The sequence below is a fragment of the Octopus sinensis genome, linkage group LG24 (assembly GCF_006345805.1).
Source record: "Octopus sinensis linkage group LG24, ASM634580v1, whole genome shotgun sequence".
Classification (NCBI taxonomy): domain Eukaryota; kingdom Metazoa; phylum Mollusca; class Cephalopoda; order Octopoda; family Octopodidae; genus Octopus; species Octopus sinensis.
In genome coordinates, this window is record NC_043020.1 from 16,715,260 (window position 1) to 16,737,759 (window position 22,500).

General features: G+C 37.6%; 1 protein-coding gene across 1 annotated transcript in view; it reads left to right on the forward strand.

Annotated features, from left to right (window-relative positions):
• The window catches only part of LOC115224093 (syntaxin-binding protein 5), a 370,435-nt gene that overhangs the window by 183,419 nt on the left and 164,516 nt on the right, over positions 1–22,500 (forward strand). Inside the window, exon 9 of the mRNA XM_036513088.1 lies at positions 18,728–18,882. Within this exon, the coding sequence (XP_036368981.1) occupies positions 18,728–18,882 (155 nt within the window). The remainder of the gene's footprint in view (positions 1–18,727; positions 18,883–22,500) is intronic.

The window sequence follows — 22,500 nt, forward strand, 5'->3', positions numbered from 1 at the left end:
ATACCTATGTTCCAAACATTTTGCCACGACTGTGCGTGTGTGTGTGTTGCATTTATGGTTGTGAGATTGTCGTTTTGATTCCCATTTTGGTGCTGCATTGTGTTCTTGAGTAGAGCACTTCATTTCTCATTGCTCCAGTTCACTCAACCATAAATGGGTAGCTCTGTGACAAATTGACATCCTGTTCAGACAGGGCACGTTGACCTGAGCACATAGCCAGTGGGGTGACATCGTTCAAAAGCTATAATCATGTGAGGAAGCACTTGTAACCAGTGCTGTCTGTATAACAGCATCCTAAAGTCAGGTCAATACAGTAATGTGATTTTATATATATATATATATATATATATATATATGTATATATAGGCGCAGGAGTGGCTGTGTGGTAAGTAGCTTGCTTACCAACCACATGGTTCCGGGTTCAGTCCCACTACGTGGCACTTTGGAAAGGGTCTTGTACTATAGCCTCAGGCTGACCAAAGCCTTGTGAGTGGATTTGGTAGGCGGAAACTGAAAGGAGCCCGTCGTATGTATGTATGTGTTTGTGTGCCTGTGTTTGTACCACCCAACATCGCTTGACAACCGATTTTGGTGCGTTTACGTCCCCGTAACTTAGCGGTTCGGTAAAAGAGACCAATAGAATAAGTACTAGGCTTACGAGGAATAAGTTCTGGGGTCGATTTGCTCGACTAAAGGCAGTGCTCCAGCATGGCCTCAGTCAAATGACTGAAACAAGTAAAATAGTATATATATATATATAAACAGAGAGAGGTTATATATTAGATAGATAAACAGATATACATACATACATACATATACACATACATACATGTATATGTAACAATACACATACTTTCCTCAGACTATCTGCTCCTTCCTCTTTTCCTCTTCTCTGGACTTTTCCCTGTATCCGACAAAGAGTCGTGCTCGAAACATTGTTTCCACTCCTATTTTATCATCTAAAACTTTCACCGAATGTCATTCTAATATATTCACTGTGTACATCTAATTGACTTTTGTTGATTTTTTCCTGGTTTTTGTTTTATGTTTGATTTGTCTATATATGTGTGTGTGTGTGTGTGTGTGTATGAGAAACAGAGAGAATATTAGCCAGGAACTTGCAGAGAATTACTTCAATCCATTCAGTCGAAGTAATACTGTCTGAAAACCAAATAATACAATTTTACAGATATGATGATGGTAACGATGATGACCATCATCATCATTATTATCTTTGATGTCTTTGATGTGGGTATTAAGATCACTTCTGAAATATTGTCTCTTGATGAGAATATCTTTCATCCATTGTTACAACTAACAAATTCCTTTCCAACTTCTAACTCTTCTCTTCTTCCAAGCCTGGCATTTTTTGAGGAGTTACCCAAACCGCATTGTTTTTTTTTTTTTATCTTTGATCAAATACCATTTAGTTTCTTTCTCTCTCTCCTTCTTTTTCTTTTTCTTCTTTTTTCTTCTTTTTCTTTTTCTTTTTTTTCTTCTTCTTCTTCTTTTTCTTCTTCTTCTTCTTTTTCTTCTTCTTCTTCTTTTTCTTCTTCTTCTTCTTCTGGTTCTTCTTCTCCTCCTTCTTCTTCTTCTTCTTCTTCTTCTTCCCCCTTGCTGTTAGCCTTCATGCTCTTCTTAAATCCCTCATACACCAATGGAATCCGTCATGTACATCAGAAACAAAAACCAAGATGATGCTGTTTTAAGCCGATCTTCATTGAACTGTGATTAATATTTTTGTTGAGTGTCTCAGTCCAACAAAATCATTTTCTAGTCAAAAGGAAATTTTATTGAAACAAAAAACTGGAAATTAATTACAGAGGAATGGTCAAATCTGACTAGGAACTCGCTTTTATATAATTTTACTTTTTTTTTTTTTTTTCAAGGAAAAAGGGGTCACATCCCATATGGGACTTTGTTGGGGTTCTTTTTTTACTGTTTATCATTTACTTGATTCAGTCATTAGACTGGCCATTCTTGGGCATTGCCTTGAAGAATTTGTATTCAAATGGATCTGCCCCAATCCTTATCTTTTTTTTTAAAGTTTGGTACTTATTCTATCGGTCTCTTTTGCCAAACCACTAAGATATGAGGATGTAAACACACCAACACCAGTTGTCAAGCTGTGGTAGAGGACAAACACAGACACAATGGGCTTCTTTCAGTTTCTGTCTGCCAAATCCACTCACAAGGCTTTGGTCAGTCGAAGGGTATAGTAGAAGATACTTGCCCAAGGTAAAAACCCAGAACTATGTGGTTGGAAAGCAAGCCTCTTACCACACAGCCATGCCTACACCTTACTTCTATATCTTCTTGCAAAAGGCTCAAGTTCCACATGAATTTTGTCTTCTTCTCCCTACAATCTGTTTATATCTTCATGATAGCTACAATTATACAATTACATTCAATGAATAGAAATATATTCTTTGAACAAGCTTAGCTTCTTATTGATTTCTATTGTTTCTTGTCTGAAGACTTCCTCTTCATGTAATGATACCAGGAAACTTCAACTGTTGTGTGAAGGTAGGGATTGTTATTATAGGAATTGAACTATGCACTTCAGACTAGTGAAACATTTATCACTTTTGCAGTGCTTCTACTGTTTGCAACTGCTTTTAATCATCATCATCATCATTAACATCCATCTTCCATGCATGCATGGGTAGGACAGTTGACAGGAGCCAGCCAGGTAGAAAAACAACCCTAGGCTACTGTGTCTGTTTTGGCAGGGATTTTACAGCCGGATGCCCTTCCTAACACCAACCACTCTGCAATCCCAATTAGATGCAGCATAGCTAAATCATTAAGAAGTTTGCTTTGCAATCAAGAGGTCCCAGGTTCAGTCTCCCTGCATTGCATTCTTAGGCCAGAGACTTTTAACACAGTTTCAGGTCAACCCAAGCCTTGGGAGAGAAATTTGCTTGATTGAAACTATGTACAAGCTTGTCAGATACATTGTACCTGTAATCAAATTATAGCCTTGTCACACACAGTGTCATGCTGAATCTACCTGAGATTTACATTAAGGGTACATATGTCTGTGGAATACTCAACCACATAAGCACTGATTCAGTGAACAAGTAGCTCAGTTGATTAAATTCCTCATCCAAATCAAGGAAAAACCAATTACGTCTTCCCCCAAAGTAATCTTCACTTCATTTGCATTTAGTTGGACACATAGGCGCAGGAGTGGCTGTGTGGTAAGTAGCTTGTTTACCAACCACATGGTTCCGGGTTCAGTCCCACTGCGTGGCCCCTTGGGCAAGTGTCTTCAACTATAGCCTCGGGCCGACCAAAGCCTTGTGAGTGGATTTGGTAGACGGAAACTGAAAGAAGCCCGTCGTATATATGTATATGTATATATATATATATGCGTGTGTGTGTCTGTGTTTGTCCCCCTAGCATTGCTTGACAACTGATGCTGGTGTGCTTATGTCTCCGTTACTTAGCGGTTCGGCAAAAGAGACCGATAGAATAAGTACTGGGCTTACAAAGAATGAGTTGCTCGATTAAAGGCGGTGCTCCAGCATGGCCGCAGTCAAATGACTGAAACAAGTAAAAGAGTAAAGAGAGTAAAGAGAGAATAATGATGGTTGTCTTGTTGAAAGACTTAGATCAGCACTCTGTCACTTATGAACAGCCTACTCATGAATTTAACACGCAAATGGCTGAGCACTTCACAGGCACACATGCCCTTAGCATTGTTCTCAGGGAGATTCAGTATGACACAGAATGTGACAAGGCTGGCCCTTTGAAATGAAAGTACTCCTCATTTTTGCCAGCTGAGTGGACTGGAGCAACGAGAAACAGAGTGTCTTGCTCAAAGACACTATGTGCTACCAGGAATCGAACTTACAACATTATGATCACTTTAAAAGATACAGGAAGGAACAAATATATTCCCACTGACACACTCTCGATATCCTCAGTTACCATGCGTGAGGTACCTACCCTAAATGAGGTATTTGATATCCCGCTTGAAGTACCTTAATTATTCTCCACTCTCCCCTTCTCGCTCTCACACTCTCTCCTCTCTCTCTCTCAGATATATCCTTTTTTACTCTATGCACAAGGCCCAAAATTTTGGGGGAGGGAGCCAGTCGATTAGATCAACACCTATTTTTTTACTACCCATTAGGGGCTAAACACAGAGAGGACAAACAGATTAAGTCGATTATATCAACCCCAGTGCATAACTGGTACTTAATTTATCGACCCCGAAAGGATGAAAGGCAAAGTTGACATCGGCGGAATTTGAACTCAGAATGTAACAGCAAACGAAATACCGCTAAGCATTTCACCTGGCGTGCTAACGTTTCTGCCAGCTGCCAGCTTGATTAGATCAACACCAGTACACAACTGGCACTTAATGTATCGACTCCGGAAGGATGAAAGGCAAAGTCAACCCTGGCGGAATTTAAACTCAGAATGTAAAGACATACGAAATACTGCTAAGCATTTTGCCCAGCATGCTAACGTTTCTACCAGCTCACTGCCTTCTCTCTCAGATATATCACTTAACAAATTTCCATATCTGTAACTCCTTTATCATTTTTCTTTCCTCTATATCTCTCCTCTCTCTTCTTCCCCTCCATCTCCCCTTTCCCCTCCATCTTCCTCTAGATTCCCCTTCATCTCACCCCTCTCTCTCTCTCACACACACACATTCTAGAAAATATTTTGATAACTTTTAGCGTTAATCAATAAAGCGGAGCAGAATGATGAAAGTCTAACAGAAAAACTTGATGTTTTGACAAAAGATTTAATTCTATGTCGACTAAACATATGTATACATACACACATATATGCATATATGTATATATAATATATATATATATTATATATATATATATATATATATACATGAATGCATATACACATATACATAAATAAATTTATATATTCACATACATATATATACATATACAACACATATATACATATGTATATATATATATATATATATATATATACACCACATACATGCATATATGTCTGTCTCTGTGTGTGTATATGTATATACACACACACATATACATACATGCACAGGTATGATATTATGTAAAGCGAACCAAGTACAGAAGCTGAAGTAATATTATCTGTCAAAAAGAAAAGCTTCTTTAGACTTTAGAATGGTAGAATGTTAAGCAAGAGGATGAATATACTGTTGAGATATCTGCTCCATTTTTAAATATTGCCATATTTATAAATGGATCCAGTTGTAATAACATGATTCATATAAGTAGTGAAGATATTTACAAATAGAACACACAGGCTGGAGGCAAATAGCTTGAGCTCGGCAATGATTGTTTGTTAAATCTTTGTATAAGAGAGAGAGAGAGAGAGACGAGTTATTGTAAATAGTATTAAAAATAAATAGAATATTTATTTTATGTCTTGATTCTGGAAATATACAGGATGTAAGATATAGGAGGACACTTTTTGTTTCTCTCTTTTCTTTGTGTGTGTGTGTGTGTTAAAATAGAGTCAAGAATGAAGTGTAACAGTTCTCAGCAAACATGATGTGTTTCATCATCATCATCAACTCTTAACATCTGTTTTCCATGCTGGTATGGGTTAGATGGTTTGACTTGGAAATTGGAAATGGTAAGGCCAAGGACAGCATCAGGTTCTCTAGTCTACATGTATTACATAAGAGTCTAAAACAATTCACAAAAGCATTGTACATGCCATCAGGTTACATTCAATTTCAAGATGAGGCTGTTGTTTAGTCCCGTGATATTAGTGTTAACCTGAACTTGCGGGAATCATACTTTCTTCTGGCTGATATTTTTAGGGGTAACTTAGCCGAGAGAGACAAAGTAATAGTGGTCATGACTCTGAGAGTGTAGTGGGTGCTTTTACGTGCCACCGGCACGAGGGCCAGTCAGGCAGTACCGGCAACAGCCACGCTCAAATGGTGTTTTTTACGTGCCACCTGCACAGGAGCCAGTCCAGCGGCACTGGCAATGACCTCGCTCGAATGTTTTTCCTTATATATATAATATATATATATATATATATATATATATATATATATATATGACCGCGTGTGTGTCGTTGGCGATTTTTTTTTTCCTCCGTCTTCCCTCCTTGGAACTTTCCTTTTTCTATATTTCTGATGAAGAGCTCTGCTCGAAACATTATATCCTCCTTCTTTCTTTCCTTTCCTGAGCATCCAATAACACTATACTTGTTCCACATCCTCACATTGTTGTGTTTTCCCTTTGTGTTTTCATGTTTGGATTAACTTACATATAATATATATATGCTGTATGGTATATACTGGCATTATACACTATATTACTAGGATACAGACTGCTGCATGCCTACAACATGCAATCTGTCTGCTTTGACCACCACATCTCTACACCAATACATTATTTCCACATTGTACAGTGTAGACATGTCCTCCACAATATGTTTGCTATTGTTACTGATACGTAATCGTTGTTAATGTAAAAATAACATTTCGAAATAGATTCTACATTATTTTTCTGCTTAAAATAACACCTAAAAGTCTTCCTTTTTAAATTTGGTTTCGTTGTCCAAATCTCCTCCTTTTCTCTCTCTCCTGTAGATATATAGTCTTGTTTTCCTGCCTGGTCTCTATCTTACTTTGCACATCTCTCTCCCCAGTCATCCTCTCCTTTCTCTCTAACTCTCACACCTTCCGCATCATCACATCACCAAAAACTTTTATTACTAAACTCTTACTTTCTCCTACCACTGCAACCTATTCCTTCTACCCCCCCCCCCGTAATCATTTCTGTTTCTCTATCTCTTCACCACCACTTACTTCTACCACTAACTTCACTTCCACCATCCCCCCCACCGTAGTCACAACTAACAAATTAAATGTGACGATAATATTATTATCCAAAAAGAAAAGCAAAACATGCCAGCCTGCTGCTACATTATACAGCCATATGCAGATACATGGTTTTTAATAGCCATTCTTACCATTATCTCTTACATTACAATAAATAAACAAATAAAATATTTCTTTAGAGAATTTTGCTAACTTTAAATCATATTTAGCTTAAGCTGGTGAAATTCTGGAACTATCAGATCTTATTAGAAGCTTATTTCAGATAGACAACTTTTATCATCCTTTTGAATTAGGAATTCTTATAAATACAATTTCAGAAATTCCTCCATAGTTTAAGGTTTTATTTTATTCTTTTTTTATTATTATCATTATCGTTATTATTATTATTATTTACGGAGATGTACTTGCATAGCGAGTGACTTGATCTGAGATCATGTGCTGGAACGAAAACAATTGCAGCGTGGAAGGTGTTTATAAGCCATTTAAGAAACACACAAAAATCCGTTAGATTCACTTCAACATTTAAATTTAATTTGTCAAAATATTTTCGTCGCTTTGAGACCGTGACCTGCTCAGATGCAGTACAAAGTTTTGTCATTGAACAGGTTGCAGTCTCGGAGCGACGAAAACATTTTGACAAATTAAATTTAAATGTTGAAGTGAATCTAATGGTTTTGTGTGTTTCTTAAATGGCTTATAAACACCTTCCACACTGCAATTATCATTATTATTATTTTAAATCAATTTTACACAACACATGATCTTCGGTTGTTGAGTCTCACAGCAGCAATGACAAGTGATCAAGACTTCTGGTGATTTTCTGTGCTTGGGAAGACATGTCAAGCTAAGTGAAATCATGGTCATGACTAGTGTTGGTAATATGTAAAAGGTACCCATGCAGGTGACACATAAAATGCACCTGTGCCAGTGACAGGTAAAAGGCACCTGTGCCAGTGACGCATAAAAGGTGCCCATGCCAGTGACATATAAAAGACACCCAGTACATTCTATGGAGCAGTTGGCATTAGGAAAGGCATCCAGTTGTAGAAGCTTTGCCAAAAAACTGACTGGAACCTGGTACAGCTCTCCAAATTACCAAATCTAGTCAAACCATCCGATCCATGCCAGCATGGAAAACAGAGGATCTTTCTTATTTCTTTACTGCCCACAAGGGGCTACACACAGAGGGGACAAACAAAGACAGACAAAAGGATTAGGTCGATTATATCGACCCCAGTGCATAACTGGTACTTAATTTATCGACCCTGAAAGGATGAAAGGCAAAGTCGACCTTAGCAGAATTTGAACTCAGAACGTACCGGCAGATGAAGTACTGCTAAGCATTTTGCCCGGCGTGCTAACGTTTCTGCCAGCTCACCACCTTAACAGAGGTTCTTTCTTTTTTACCAAATGGTTTCTTGTTGATTTTTTTTTTTTGGTTTTTGATTTGTTTTCAGAAATATATATTTCTAAACCATCTTATTGCATTCAGGGCCCACTTATTACATTCCCCCACCACACCTCTAGCTCTCACCCTCCTTTCAAAATCTTGTGAAGTCACCCACCTACTTACCCTCACCAATCCCTGAAACTTATGTGTACGGCCCCCTGCCCAAACCCTATCACATCATCTTTCTCTCCTCTCTCTCTTTATCTCTCCTTTATCTCTATCTCTCCTCTCTCTCTCTCTCTTTCTTCTCTCTCTTCTCTCTTTTTCTCTTTTCTCTCTCTCTCTTTTTCTCTCTGCTTTCTCTTTCTCTCTTCTCTCTCTTTCTCTTCTCTCTGTCTCTCCTCTCTCTGTCTCCTCTCTCTTTCTCTTCTCTCTCTTTCCTCTCTCTTTCTCTCCTCTCTCTTTTTCTCCTCTCTCTTTCTCTTCTCTCCCCTCTTTCTCTTCTCTCTTTTTCTCCTCTTTCTCTCCTCTCTCTCTTTTTCTCCTCTCTTCCTTTCTCTTTTCTTTATCTCCCTTCTCTCTCTCTCTCTCTCTTTCTCTCCTTCTCTCCCATCAGAAGTAGCCATGTTTCTCTTATGATGCAAGACACTTTCTCTGCCCCTCAATACTACTTCCCACCCTGCAGTTGAGGGGTCTTGTCCTGCTAGTTACTTGGTGACTTACCTGCCACTGGTGCCACATAAAAACCAGCCAATATTCTCTGTAAAGTGGTTGGCATTAGGAAGGACATCCAGCCATAGAAACCATGCCAAAGCCAACTTGCCGGTTCCTGTCAAATTGTCTTACCCATGCCAGCATGGAAAACAGATGTTTGATGATGATGATGATGATGATGATGATGATGTAATCTCCTTGACTCCTTCTCCCTCTTTAACTTATCTCCCCTTCTCTCTGTCTCTCTCTCTCACTCATAACATTAATATCTTGAAAAGCAAAGGCAGCAAGCTGGAAGAATCGTTAGAGCATCAGAAAAAATCCTTTGTGCTATTTTTATCTGGCTCCTTTCATTTGAGTTCAAATCCCACTGAGATCAACTTTGCTTTTCTTCCCTCTGGGGTCAATAAAATAAATAGCAATCTAGTACTGGAGTCAAAAGTATCAACTACTGCTCTCCTCAGAATCTCAGGTATTTTGCCTAGATTGATTTTTATATTGGCAAATACATAGGTAGGTGGATAGACACCTAAGTAGATGGATGGATGGATGGATGGATAGATGGATAGGTAGGTATGTAGGTAGGTAGATAGATAGATAGATAGATAGATACGTAGACAGAGAAAATACATACATACATACATACATGGATAGTTACATAGGCAGAGATAGATACATAGGTGGAGAGTTAGATAAATGGATAGGCAGGCAGATAGATAGATAGATAGATAGATAAATAGGTAGGTAGGTAGGTAGGTTGATAGATAGATAGATAAATAGGTAGGTAGGTAGATAGATAGGTAGGTAGGTAGGTAGGTAGGTAGGCAGGCAGGCATGCAAGCAGACAGATAGATAATTAGATAGAGAGACAGAAGACAGACAGGTAGATAATTAGATAGATAGACAGACAGAGAAAGCAGACACGTAGATAATTAGATAGATAGAGACAGACAAGCAGATAATTAGATAGATAGATAGACAGAGAGAGAAGGCAGATAGGTGATAATTAGATAGACAGACAGACAGACAAACAGATACACAGATAGGTAGAGGGATAGATACATAGATAGGTAAGTAGATGGAGCAATGAATGACTTGAATGTGTTTATGGCCTCTATTGTAAATATTGTTAGAACAGCAAATAGAAAGAAAAAAGATACAACTACCAGGCTAACATTTAATGAAATCATAATTTAAAAGACAAAAATATAAAATAAATAAACAGAATAATTCTATTAAAATGGAAATTGGTAAAATTCTGGTCATTTTGATTAAATCTGATAAAATAAAACTATACAATAATGGACAATTTTTTTTCTGTTTTTTTTTTTCATTTTGTCCATTTTTATTTTGAGGATAGAATAACTTTGATATCTGCCATCAAGTTGTGAAAGAATCTAGAATATTTAAGATATTAGATTGTGAAAAATAATAATTCTATGTAACGGACCTTCAATTGTTTCTGTTTGACATGGAAAATTAAATCAAAATTACCAAAAAACAAAATGTTTTATTCTTTATTTTGTTTTGTTTTGTTTTTCAATTAATTATTTTTTCCACTAATATTTAATAGCTCAGTGACTTTAAGATAATATCACATTGCTCAGAACTAATAACAAAATATGTCAATCAGTAGTTCCTGTAATAATGGTAAAAGGAGAAAAAAAAATCAGTAAATTATTTTATTTTTCTGATCAACCAACAGTTTTCATCTAAAAGTCTTCCATCAAAGAAGTGAAGCTTTAATTTTCTGTTTTACAAAAGCGAGAAGTTTAACTCATTGAGACACTTGTTCAAATTATAATAGTGCAGCCGGGTGATAAGAAGTTTGCTTTTCAGCCACATAGTTCCAGGTTCAGTCCTACTGCATGCCACCTTGGGCAAGTGTCTTTTACTCGGATAGTCTTTCTGAAGCAAAGTGATAAGGTCATTGAGTAATGAAGCCCTTTGTGTGTGTGTGTGTGCATATGTGTATTATCTATATATAGGTGTGTGTATTTGTGATCGTCCCCCACCACTGCTTAACAACTGGTGTTGATTTGCTTATGTCCCTGTAACTTAGTGCTTCAGCAAAAATAGTACTGGGATTGATTTGTCCAACTAAACCCTTCGTGGTGGTGCTACAACCTGGCTGCAATCCAATGATTAAAACAAGTAGAAGATAAAAGATGTGTTCCTATTCCATTGGCATCTTTTCTCTCCTATGTTCTTGAACATACAACAAAAATGAAGAAGAATTTTTTAGGCGCAGGAGTGGCTGTGTGGTAAGTAGCTTGCTTACCAACCACATGGTTCCGGGTTCAGTCCCACTGCGTGGCATCTTGGGCGTGTCTTCTGCTATAGCCCCGAGCCGACCAATGCCTTGTGAGTGGATTTGGTAGACGGAAACTGAAAGAAGCCTGTCTTATATATGTGTATATATATATATATATATAATGTGTGTGTGTGTGTGTATGTTTGTGTGTCTGTGTTTGTCCCCCTAGCATTGCTTGACAACCAATGCTGGTGTGTTTACGTCCCCGTCACTTAGTGGTTCGGCAAAAGAGACAGATAGAATAAGTACTGGGCTTACAAAGAATAAGTCCCGGGGGCGATTTGCTCGACTAAAGGCGGTGCTCCAGCATGGCCGCAGTCAAATGACTGAAACAAGTAAAAAAAAAAAAAAGATTGTCAAAAGTGCATACATGGAACCCGTCCTTACATATTGTTCTGTGATCTGAATCATCGACAAACAAATGCAAAAGTTTATTAGTGCTGCTGAGTGGTGGGCCCTTTGAAGAATATGAAACACACCACCATCGGTTGTCAAGCGATCTTGAAGGGGACAAACACAGACACACAAACATATACACACATGTACACACACACACAATATATATATATATATATATATATACATACACATACATACATATATATGATGGGCTTCTTTCAGTTTCTGTCTACCAAATCCACTCACAAGTCTTTGGTTGGCCCGAGGCTATAGTAGAAGACACTCGCCCAAGGTGCCACGCAGTGGGACTGAACCCGGAACCATGTGGTTGGTAAGCTAGCTACTTACCACACAGCCACTCCTACACCTAGAATAGGAATGTATGAAGATCATATATTTCTATTTTTATTGTATGACTATCACCTTAGTGAAATACTGCTGAACATTTTGCCTAGTCTGGTTACAAATCTGCCATCTCATCACTTTATTTCATATAATGTGTAATAGCATCATACAATGCCTCACATGTAGTATAACACATCCTGTGTTAACATGTCATAAAATAGCTCATGTAGTAACCTGTTGCTTACTGTGGTAGCATATGTTATATGATGTATCACATGTGGCATATCTCGTGTGGGTGGGGCCACATCATATATGTTGTCTAGTAACATTTAGTGTATCTCATGTAGCAACTCTTAAGTCCTGCATGAGTGGAGCAGAACATGAAAGCAGCTGCTTCTATATTTAAAGACTGCACAGCCCCTACCTCTAACACCTCTATCTCCACTACCACTACCATCACAACCACCACCAATGGCAACGATGTTTTAAATCCAATGTTCTGTGATTAATTCACCATGTTTTGAAGTAGAAAGCAGCCAATTTGATCTCCATTCCTCTACTTCTCAAGCCTGAGAAGTTCTGAGCTAATCCCTTTTTCTGAACTAGTATAAAATCAATAATTTTTCTCTATCATTTTCTCTAAGTAGTGGATGTTTACTCAGTTTATTCCTAATATTTCCTTTAAAAATATACTTTTATTGTTTACCATTATTATTAGTAGTACTAGTGGTAGTAGTTTCATGTATTCTTTTAATGTCTTATTGTGAACAATTTTACAGATATCATATTTAGTATTAACAATATGTGTTGTGATGCACTCATTTACATGGTAGCTTATTTAAGCTATGACATGAGGTCTGTTTTCTCTGCTGCAAATCAGCACAGCTTTATGATAGAGAAATGCCATGCTGAAGATGAATACCATCCATCCATCCTAGCATGGAAAACAAAAAAATCAATAACAACTATATTAACCTTTATTCTAGAAGATAATTTTAATGTGGATAATCTGTTTTTGTGTTCTATACATAGGCTAACAGGAAGACAAATGTTGAAACCCCCACTAAATATAAAATAGTTGTTCTAAACTAGAATCTAACATCTATGCAGTGATTCTGGTAAAGTAAAATGCCATTCCTTATTCCAGAAATAATTCCAGAAATAATTCTTCCTCATAGAATTTTCAAAACCAGTGGGAGCCATCCAAACAACGGAAGTAAACTTTCTATTGGTTTATTTTATATCTTTTAATTATTTGGACAAAAAAGAAAAAAAGCAGAAAGACATAGATTGCTGTTCTGATAGGATCTCTGATTATCATTCATGTTTGTCTGTGAAGGCGACAGACGATCTCCATCAGTTAATGTGTGTGAAATTTGTTTTTGCTTATTTGTTAGGTGCAACAAGTACATTGCTTCAGTTTGCAGCTATTGCATATGCATTTTATAATTACCATTGTCATGTATATCTTTTTATCTTTTCTTTACATGTTTCAGTCATTAGACTGCTGCTATGCTAGGGACACCACCTTGAAGGCTTTAGTTAAACAAATTGACCCTATTATTATGTTTTGGGGGGATTTTCTTTTATAAGCCTGGTACTTATTCTAATAGTTTTTTGGGGGTTTTTTGCCAACCAACTAAATTAGAGGGGATGTAAACAAACCAACACTGGTTGTAAAGCAGTGGTGTAGGGACAAACACAGAGACATACACACATGTATATATATGATGGGCTGCTTTCAGTTTCCCTCTGCCAAATCCAATCACAAGGCTTTGGTTGGTCCAGGACAGTAGTAGAAGACACTTTCGAAAGGTACCATGCTGTGAAGGAGCAAACTTTTTACCACACAGCCACACTTGAGCCTGAGTAATTACTATTGTTTCAAGAAACACTATGGTTGTCTGATTAATTTTCTAAACCACATGTTCCTGAGTTCAAATCTTACTATTGCAACAATTATGTTGTGCACACCCCTACTCACTTCCACCCATCTAAACATGTGGAATAACTCCATGTCCGGTAAATTTACTGTCATTTCACTGTAGGGAGAGTTCACTGTCATCAATTCACCATTTTTGTTTTTGTTTTTGTTTTTTTGTTTTTTGTTTTTTATAAAATAGTTTTAACTATTAATGGTGAGATACCATGGGTTTTTTTCTGGGGAAATCTTCCTGGCACTAACCTTTCCTCCCAGTGGTAAACTCTACTGCAGTGAACTTACCTTTGAATGAATAACTCTGCCTGTTTCAGATAATCTAGGTGACATAAATCAAACCACAGTGCTTTGCATTCTTATCCTTATCCAGAGTTTTGTCACTCCTGAAAGAGGAACCCCTCCCTGAACTCCTTCCAACACTGTCTGTCTCTGGCCAGTCTTGGCCATGTAGGCCCCAGCTATCAAGTGAAATCTTCTCACCATTTTGTCTTTTAAGTTGGCTTCTTGAAAGAACAACAGATGGACACCAAGACAATGGACAAGCTCCTTGCTTGTCTGTTTATTTCATGCCACAACTTGTAAACACACAGCCTGAGTTGTTAGTTGTAGGAAGGACGTCCTTGATTCATGTCTGTACAACAGGCAAGTGCAACCATTCCCATGTGGTTACTTAACTTGAATGTCCATCATAGATTTAAGATTTACTTGATCAGGGCTGATCATGCTTGTGAAGACTCATCAAGCCAAGCAAAATTGCAGTCATGGCAGATACTGGTGTCGCACAAATGGCACCCATGCTGATGACACGTAAAAGCACCCATTACACTCTCAGAATGGTTGGTGTTGGGAAGGGCTCCAGTTGTAGAAAACCATGCCAAATCAGACTGGAGTCTGGTGCAACCTTCCAGCTTACCAGCCGTGGTCAAACCGTCCATCTCATGCCAGCGAGGGCAACAGACACTAAATGATGATGGTGATGATTAGTCCAGTGTAGAGGCACATGGGTCAGTGTTAGAGTGTTGGACTCATGATCATAAGATTGTGGTTTCAATTCCTGAACCAGGCAATGCATTGTGTTCTTGAGCAAAACACTTCATTTCATATTGCTCCAGTTTACTCAGCTGGTAAAAATGATTACTCCTGCAATAGACTAGCATCCCATCCAGGGAGGAATATATACACCAGAGAAACTGGGAAACTGGCCCTATGCTCCCTAGGGAGCATAGGGACAGTTTCTGATATTTAAAAAAATGATGGAATGGTCACTTCTGGAATGTCTTTTATCATATATTTAAGATCTTGATCAGAGCTGATCTGAGAATAAACAATAATGGATAGGTTGTACAACTGCCACTTTAGCTCCACCATACAATCACTTTTCCGATCTTGTCTGAAGACAGGTCCAATCTAGTTCCAGCATTTGCATCTTATTTCATCACTAATCCTGTTGATGCTCTTTGTCATCCCAATTGTGTCATTTTGGACTCTTTGCAGCCACTTGATGTCAAGTATTCTTCCTAAGCATATGAAGTGGAAGCTGTCTATGGTTTTTTTCCTTCCATCTTTGTCACTTTCCAGTTTTCACATTTGTAGAGTAATACTGGTTGGTCCAATGTCTCGGACAGCTTCAGCTTCATTTTGTGGCATATACCTTTGCTTCTCCATACCTTGTTAGATTGTAGAATGCTCTCCAGGTTTTGGATATTCTGTTTCTTTAAAGCCTCCTTTCACCTCTGTCTTTCTTGACTGTCACCCTGAAGTAGACAAATTCTTCAGTGTCTTCCATCTCATTGTTACCGATTCTCACAGCTTGTTGTCTGTCTTTATTCTTTAGTGTTTTTCATTTTTCTGGGTTGGGCCAATTCGGTAAACATTCTCTGCCATTGCATTAATCTCAAGAAAATCCTCTGACTTTAAAAAAACAACTGCAGAAAATTAAGCGTAAATCCTAAATTAACAGAAGCGTCACATTGACATGGAAAAATTAGTGTAAAAATTGCATGGAAGGAATGATTGCATAATTATCTCCCTGTGGGACTTTCAAGAGTGTGGGGTGCCTCTACAAAGCCCACTCAACATTCAAGAACTAGCTTCTAAGTTTCTATCAAAAAAAGAGCTTGTTGAATAATGTGGGCTAGGTTCCTTACATATAGGGGAAAAGGTGGGATGGTCACAGATGGAATACCTTTGCTTATAGGTCTGCTCAGTCGGAGCTGGCATTGTACTAAACAACAAGAACCATCATGGGATTCTCGTAACTCCCTACTAACTTCTGAAGTACTGGTTCTTTCTTTTATTTTTATTTTTTTTATTTTTTTTTTGTTTTTAAGAGGCAAAACCTAATTCTGGTGTTCTTGGCATTAAATAAATAATAAAGCCCCTACTCCACTCCTTAGGTACGACACAAGTCTGTTTCAAAGAACATACTAGGTGATCTTTTCCTGACGTACAGGAGGAACAGAGAGAGATAATGTAGAATAGTATTCTACCCAAAAACAATGGAATAATCTAAGATCCATGAGCAAGTGGTCTTGTACTTTATCCACAAAGCCATCTCAGTTCTACGTCTCTCTCCTTAGTTGAGGCCATGCAAACATTTCAGCAAGTATAGAAGACAACTCTGTGTTTCAGTATTATTAAACGTCTTCAGAAAAGCAAAGTTAGGCGCAGGAGTGGCTGTGTGGTAAGTAGCTTGCTAACCAACCACATGGTTCCGGGGTTAGTCCCACTGCATGGCATCTTGGGCAAGTGTCTTCTGCTATGCCCCCGGGCCGACCAAAGCCTTGTGAGTGGATTTGGTAGACGGAAACTGAAAGAATACCATCGTATATATGTATATATATATGTATGTATGTGTGTGTGTGTGTTTGTGTGTCTGTGTTTGTCCCCCTAGCATTGCTTGACAACCGATGCTGGTGTGTTTACATCCCCGTCACTTAGCGGTTCGGCAAAAGAGACCGATAGAATAAGTACTGGGCTTACAAAGAATAAGTCCCGGGGTCGATTTGCTCGACTAAAGGCGGTGCTCCAGCATGGCCGCAGTCAAATGACTGAAACAAGTAAAAGAGTAAAAGAGAGTATATAATGCCATGCATTGCATGTGAAAAAAGCTAATTTAGAATAATCATGCAGTGAGAAAAAGACAGTATTATATCAATGGTCTGTTTCAGTTCTCTATACTCCTGCTCTTATTCTCTACAACAGTATTTCCCAAACCTATTTTCCCCCCAGACTCCACTATAACTTTTCAGAAAAATGTATCACCCACAAGTAGTTGGTAAAAAACCACTTTATTTTTAATATTTTATTACAATTATTTAATACAAAAGAATCTACCAGTAACTGACTAAGGAAAAAAAGTGAAGCATTTTAATGAGAACCTTGTGCCTGGTGATTATGATAAATTTCCTTGATTTGAAGAGACAATTTTGTTAGCTTCAGCCATAAATCACCTCGTTTTGTAATTTCAAGTCTGCTATCCACACAAGGGCATTAGAATAGCACTGTACTTCTGTACTGTAGCATTGTCTTCATACAATATACTTGGTTGGAGGAACTGATCTAGCTAAGCTGAGTATAGGTGTGGTATATTTGCTGTGAAAAAAGATTTTCACAATCCTATGTCCCACTAAAAAAAGAAAAGAGTTTCAGATCCCATGCCCCACTACAATTTTCCCCAAGCCTCACATTGGAGCATATGCCCCACATTGGGAATCACTGCTCTATACTCTTCTAAATTTCTATATTTCTGTCAAGCCATTCATATTTCACATCAGATTTTGTAAAACTAACAAACTTCGGTGTTTACATCTTATATTCTATATTTAACACAGAAATAAGCTGACACGTTTATATTAGACATAAACACATCTTCGTTATCTTTAACTAGGTATAAATAAATTTATCTAAAATTTAGTTTTCATTTGCTGACTAGTCAATATTTTGCTGTCTATGCTACATAACCACTCTGTCTTATGTCCTTGTGATTATCATTATCATCTTAGTCATTTCCTTTTTTTCATACTGAGGTGATCAGATGCTAAATCTGTCAAGGAAAGAGCATATTGTCTTAGGTTCCCTACATATATGGAAAAAGTAGGATGCTCACAGATGGAATACCTTTGCTCATAGGTCTGCTCAGTCAGGACTGACATAGTACTAAACAACTTGAAGCAGTACTGGCACTCTGTCAGCTACAAAGGTACAGGTTCCAGTTGATCTAATCAATGGAACAGCCTATTCATGAAATTAATGTGCAAGTGGCTGAGTGCTCCACAGACATGCGTACCCTTAATGTAGCTATCTAGGAGATTCAGAATGTGACATGGCTGGCCCTTCAAATTACAGGTGCTGATCATCTTTGCCAGTTGAGTGGACTTGAGCAATATGAAATAAAGAGTTTTGCTAGAAATATGAAACAAAATAACAACAATCAAAAATATGTACAATGAAAATAATGTGCTAATAAAAGGAACAGAAGAGTATCTAATGTTTCGGTTTATATTCTTTATTGAATAGAAGGGAAAGCAATATGAGATGTAATACTTAAAGAATAGAAACAATACCAAATTTATGATGTCTGTTTACATTGCAAGTTTGGTGTAAAAAGGATGTGTGAGTGTGGAACAGTAAGACCAAAAGTGCAATCACATAATATAAATTTTCATGCATACATTCAATAAAAATTACTTGCATATCTCTTTATAGGTAAGCTTTATACATAGTTTTGTTTTAATTATTTCTACCTTTCTGCTTAAATAATTGCTTTTTTTTTTTCTGATATATTTGCAGTGAACCACTGATTATTTTCTCCGGTGGAATGCCCTATGACAAAGTGGGACGTACACCTAGTATTACAGTGATGAATGGAAAAAGTATTACAGTGCTTGAAATGGAACACAACATTGTTGATTTTGTTGTGTTGTGTGAAACTCCTTGGCAAAATGGTATCAGATTTTTCCATCTTATTTTCTCTTATTGCAAACCTAATTTTCTTTTATTGGAAAATGTATGTATGTATGGATGGATGGATAGATAGATAGATAAACAGACAGACAGATAGATATTTGTGCATGCATTTTTATGCATTTTTTCCCATATTTGATAAAATTCAGAAAATGTTTCTATTTCTTTTATTAAATTTAGACTCAAATGAAAATGTTTTATATAACATGGAATCAAAAATTAAATATCCAACATTGTCAAATAAATCGGTCAAGTCTTAGATAGGTGCTGTAGTTCAAACAGAACCTATATCTATATTTTAGCAACAACCCCTCTACCACCTCCACCCTAATTTTAATAGGACATTGAATGAAAATAAAATTGTTTTCAAGAAAGAATTTATTGATATAAAAAAAAAAGAAATATATAACTTTATTTTGAAAATGGTGAATAGCATTTTTTTTTTTGTAGAATATATCTTTATTAAATTTTATTAAAAGGTATTTTGGGAAACTCTGGCCTAGAAGCAGCAATCAACTATAAATATATCAACATTTTTAACACAATTAGTGTAATGAACACAACCTTAAACAAGATGCACTTCTTAACTTTATACAATTTATATCAGTTTCTATCCCTGTATTCATACTCCAACCTTCCATTGCCTGGCACAAAGCCACCTCCATCAATACTACTCGCCCCTTTGTTGAGGGGCCTTGTCTTGCAGGTTGCTTGGTGACTTCACTGCTGCTGGTGCCACATAAAAGCCACCCATTACACTCTGTAAATTAGTTGTCATTAAGAAGGGCATCCATCCATGGAGACCTTGCCAAAACAGACAGTAGACCTTGGTGTACTCTTAGGACTTGCCAGCTCCTGTCAAACCATCTTACCCATGCCAGCATGGAAGGTGGATGTTGAATTATAATGATGACGTGACCACATCTTGTACCATTAGTATTATGAATGTTAAAGGTTTAAGCTTTAAACAAGAAATACTAATCTACTTTATATGAATGCATTAACATGCTTCAGACCAATTACCATTGTGAATTATCATAATTTTACATCTACTTTTGGTGGCAAGCTGGCCAAATTGTTAGCATGCCAGGCAAAATGTTTAGCAGCATTTTGTCCATTTTTATGAGTTCTAATTCTGCCAAGGTCAGCTTTGCCTTTCACTCTTTCAGGGTCAATAAAATAAGTACCAGTTGAGCACTGGGTGTCAATTTAATCAACTTATCCCTCCTCCGAACTGCTGGCCTTGAGCCAAAAGTTGAAAGCAATTTTACATCTACTTTCCCAAGCTGGCATGGGTCGGCATGTTGTGACAGAATTTTTGCCACTTGTTGCAGTGTTATGTCAGCTGACACATACACTTGCCAAGAAAAGCCAGCTAACTTCATTGTTTTATTTTGCATGTTTTTTACTTCTGAGTTTTCTTCCTATCACCAACCACTTAACAACATGGATGAGGTGCAATTTATTGTGTCACCAGCACTGGAAAGGTTGTCTACAAAACAACTTAAATATACTCTGTATTATGTATCTGTTTTTATTCATTGTTACTGCCCAGATAAGTTGGCTGTGATACAGATTGCAAGTCGACAAAGTATTAAATATTAATCAAAACTGTGCACTCACTAATTCATTTTATCTACATCTTTATATGTCTTACATTAACATATCTAACACAGTATTACGTCCATGCAACATTGCAAGACAAGTGTTAGGCTGGCAACCTGAAGAAGACCTGGAAAGGGTGTCTGAAAGATGAAGCGAAAACAATCAATCTCTCTTGGTCTAAAATCAAGGAGGTAGCCCAATATCACATCCACTGGCGGGAAATAGTCATGGCCCTATGCTGCTCATGGAGTAATTTGGACTACTACACATTGTAAAGTAGTCGGCATTTGGAAGAGCATCCAGCTGTAAAAACCATGCCAAAACTGACCTTACCTTTGCTTGTGCCACATAAAAAGTACTCTGTCCAGTTTTCTGGGTGGTTGATGTTAGGAAGGACATCCAACTGTAAAAACCATGCCCAAAAAGAAACACAAAAGTCTGGTGCAGGCTCCTGTCTGGCCAGTCCCTGTCAAACCATCTAACCCATGCCAGCATGGAAGGTAGACATTAAACAATGATGATGGTGATTCATATCATGGTTTTAAAACTTAATGAAGACACTTGTCTATCTATCTATCTATCTATCCGCTCAGTCGAAGTCGACTCTCGGTTACTTGATGGATCAGTGTCCTCCAGTGAGGTCTATCCTGGGCCGCTTCTTTCAGATTGGCTATGTCCATTCCGGTATCATTCTTGATGGTGTCAAGCCAGCAGGTTCTTGGTCGGCCTCTTCCTCTCTTGCCACTGACCATTCCGAGCATGATGTCCTTCTCCAGGGATTTTCTCCACATAATATGACCGAAATATGCCAATCTATGCTTGGTGATCCTAGCTTCTAGCGACATTTTCGACCTGATCTGATTAAGAACTTCTCCATTGTATAGTATTATTAAAGCAGGTGCACCACTAATTTTCTGGCACTCTTAATTCCAGTCCCATACTGGATTATCCAGTTCGCTGGGTTAACAGAACACATGTAATAATAATTCTGGGTATATTCCTGCTGCCATGTTATCACCTATCCAGCACTAAACCTTACTAAACCTACAAGACATACTGTGTATATTCACCAAAACATATAACAGTGTAAATGTTCTTCCAATCCTTTAAGTGTATTAATATGACAGTGCAACTATTTAAAATGAAATCTAATGCCTTACACTCACCTCCAAACTACTAGGGCCCCACCAGACCCTCTTTTGAAACAATCGTGATGGTGGGCATATATTTACATTTTCCTCTTTTATGTTGGTACACTGTGAAGATAAGTTGCTTATTAACTTGCTGTCCACAAAAATAGGACCCTTAGATAGTTGCCACATTGTATTAATTTTCAACATTTTATATTGCTGCATCTAGCGAAGGAGGGGTCACCTTCATGACACACTTACTACGTGTTGTGAAGACTTACTATCAAAACTTAATAATTATTTCCAAAAAATTTTAATGTTCTCACATAATTATATCTGATTAAAAGAGGTACCAAATCATCAGTTATCAGAAAAGCAACGGTACATTGGTATTGAGTTTGGAAATGTACTTATGTAGCAGGAGTGGCTGTGTGATAAGTAGCTTGCTAACCAACCGGGTTCAGTCCCACTGCGTGGCACCTTGGGCAAGTGTCTTCTACTATAGCCTCGGGCTGACCAAAGCCTTGTGAGTGGATTTGGTAGATGGAAACTGAAAGAAGCCTGTCGTATATATGTATATATATATATATGCGTGTGTGTGTGTGTCTGTGTTTGTCCCTCCAACATCGCTTGACAACCGATGGTGGTGTGTTTACGTCCCCGTAACTTAGCAGTTCAGCAAAAGAGACCGATAGAATAAGTACTGGGCTTACAAAGAATAAGTCCTGGGGTCGATTTGCTCGACTAAAGGTGGTGCTCCAGCATGGCCGCAGTCAAATGACTGAAACAAGTAAAGAGTAAGAGTATGTTATAACTTTCTTAAAAGATGCAATTAAAACAAAAACATTTATGGACCATTCATCA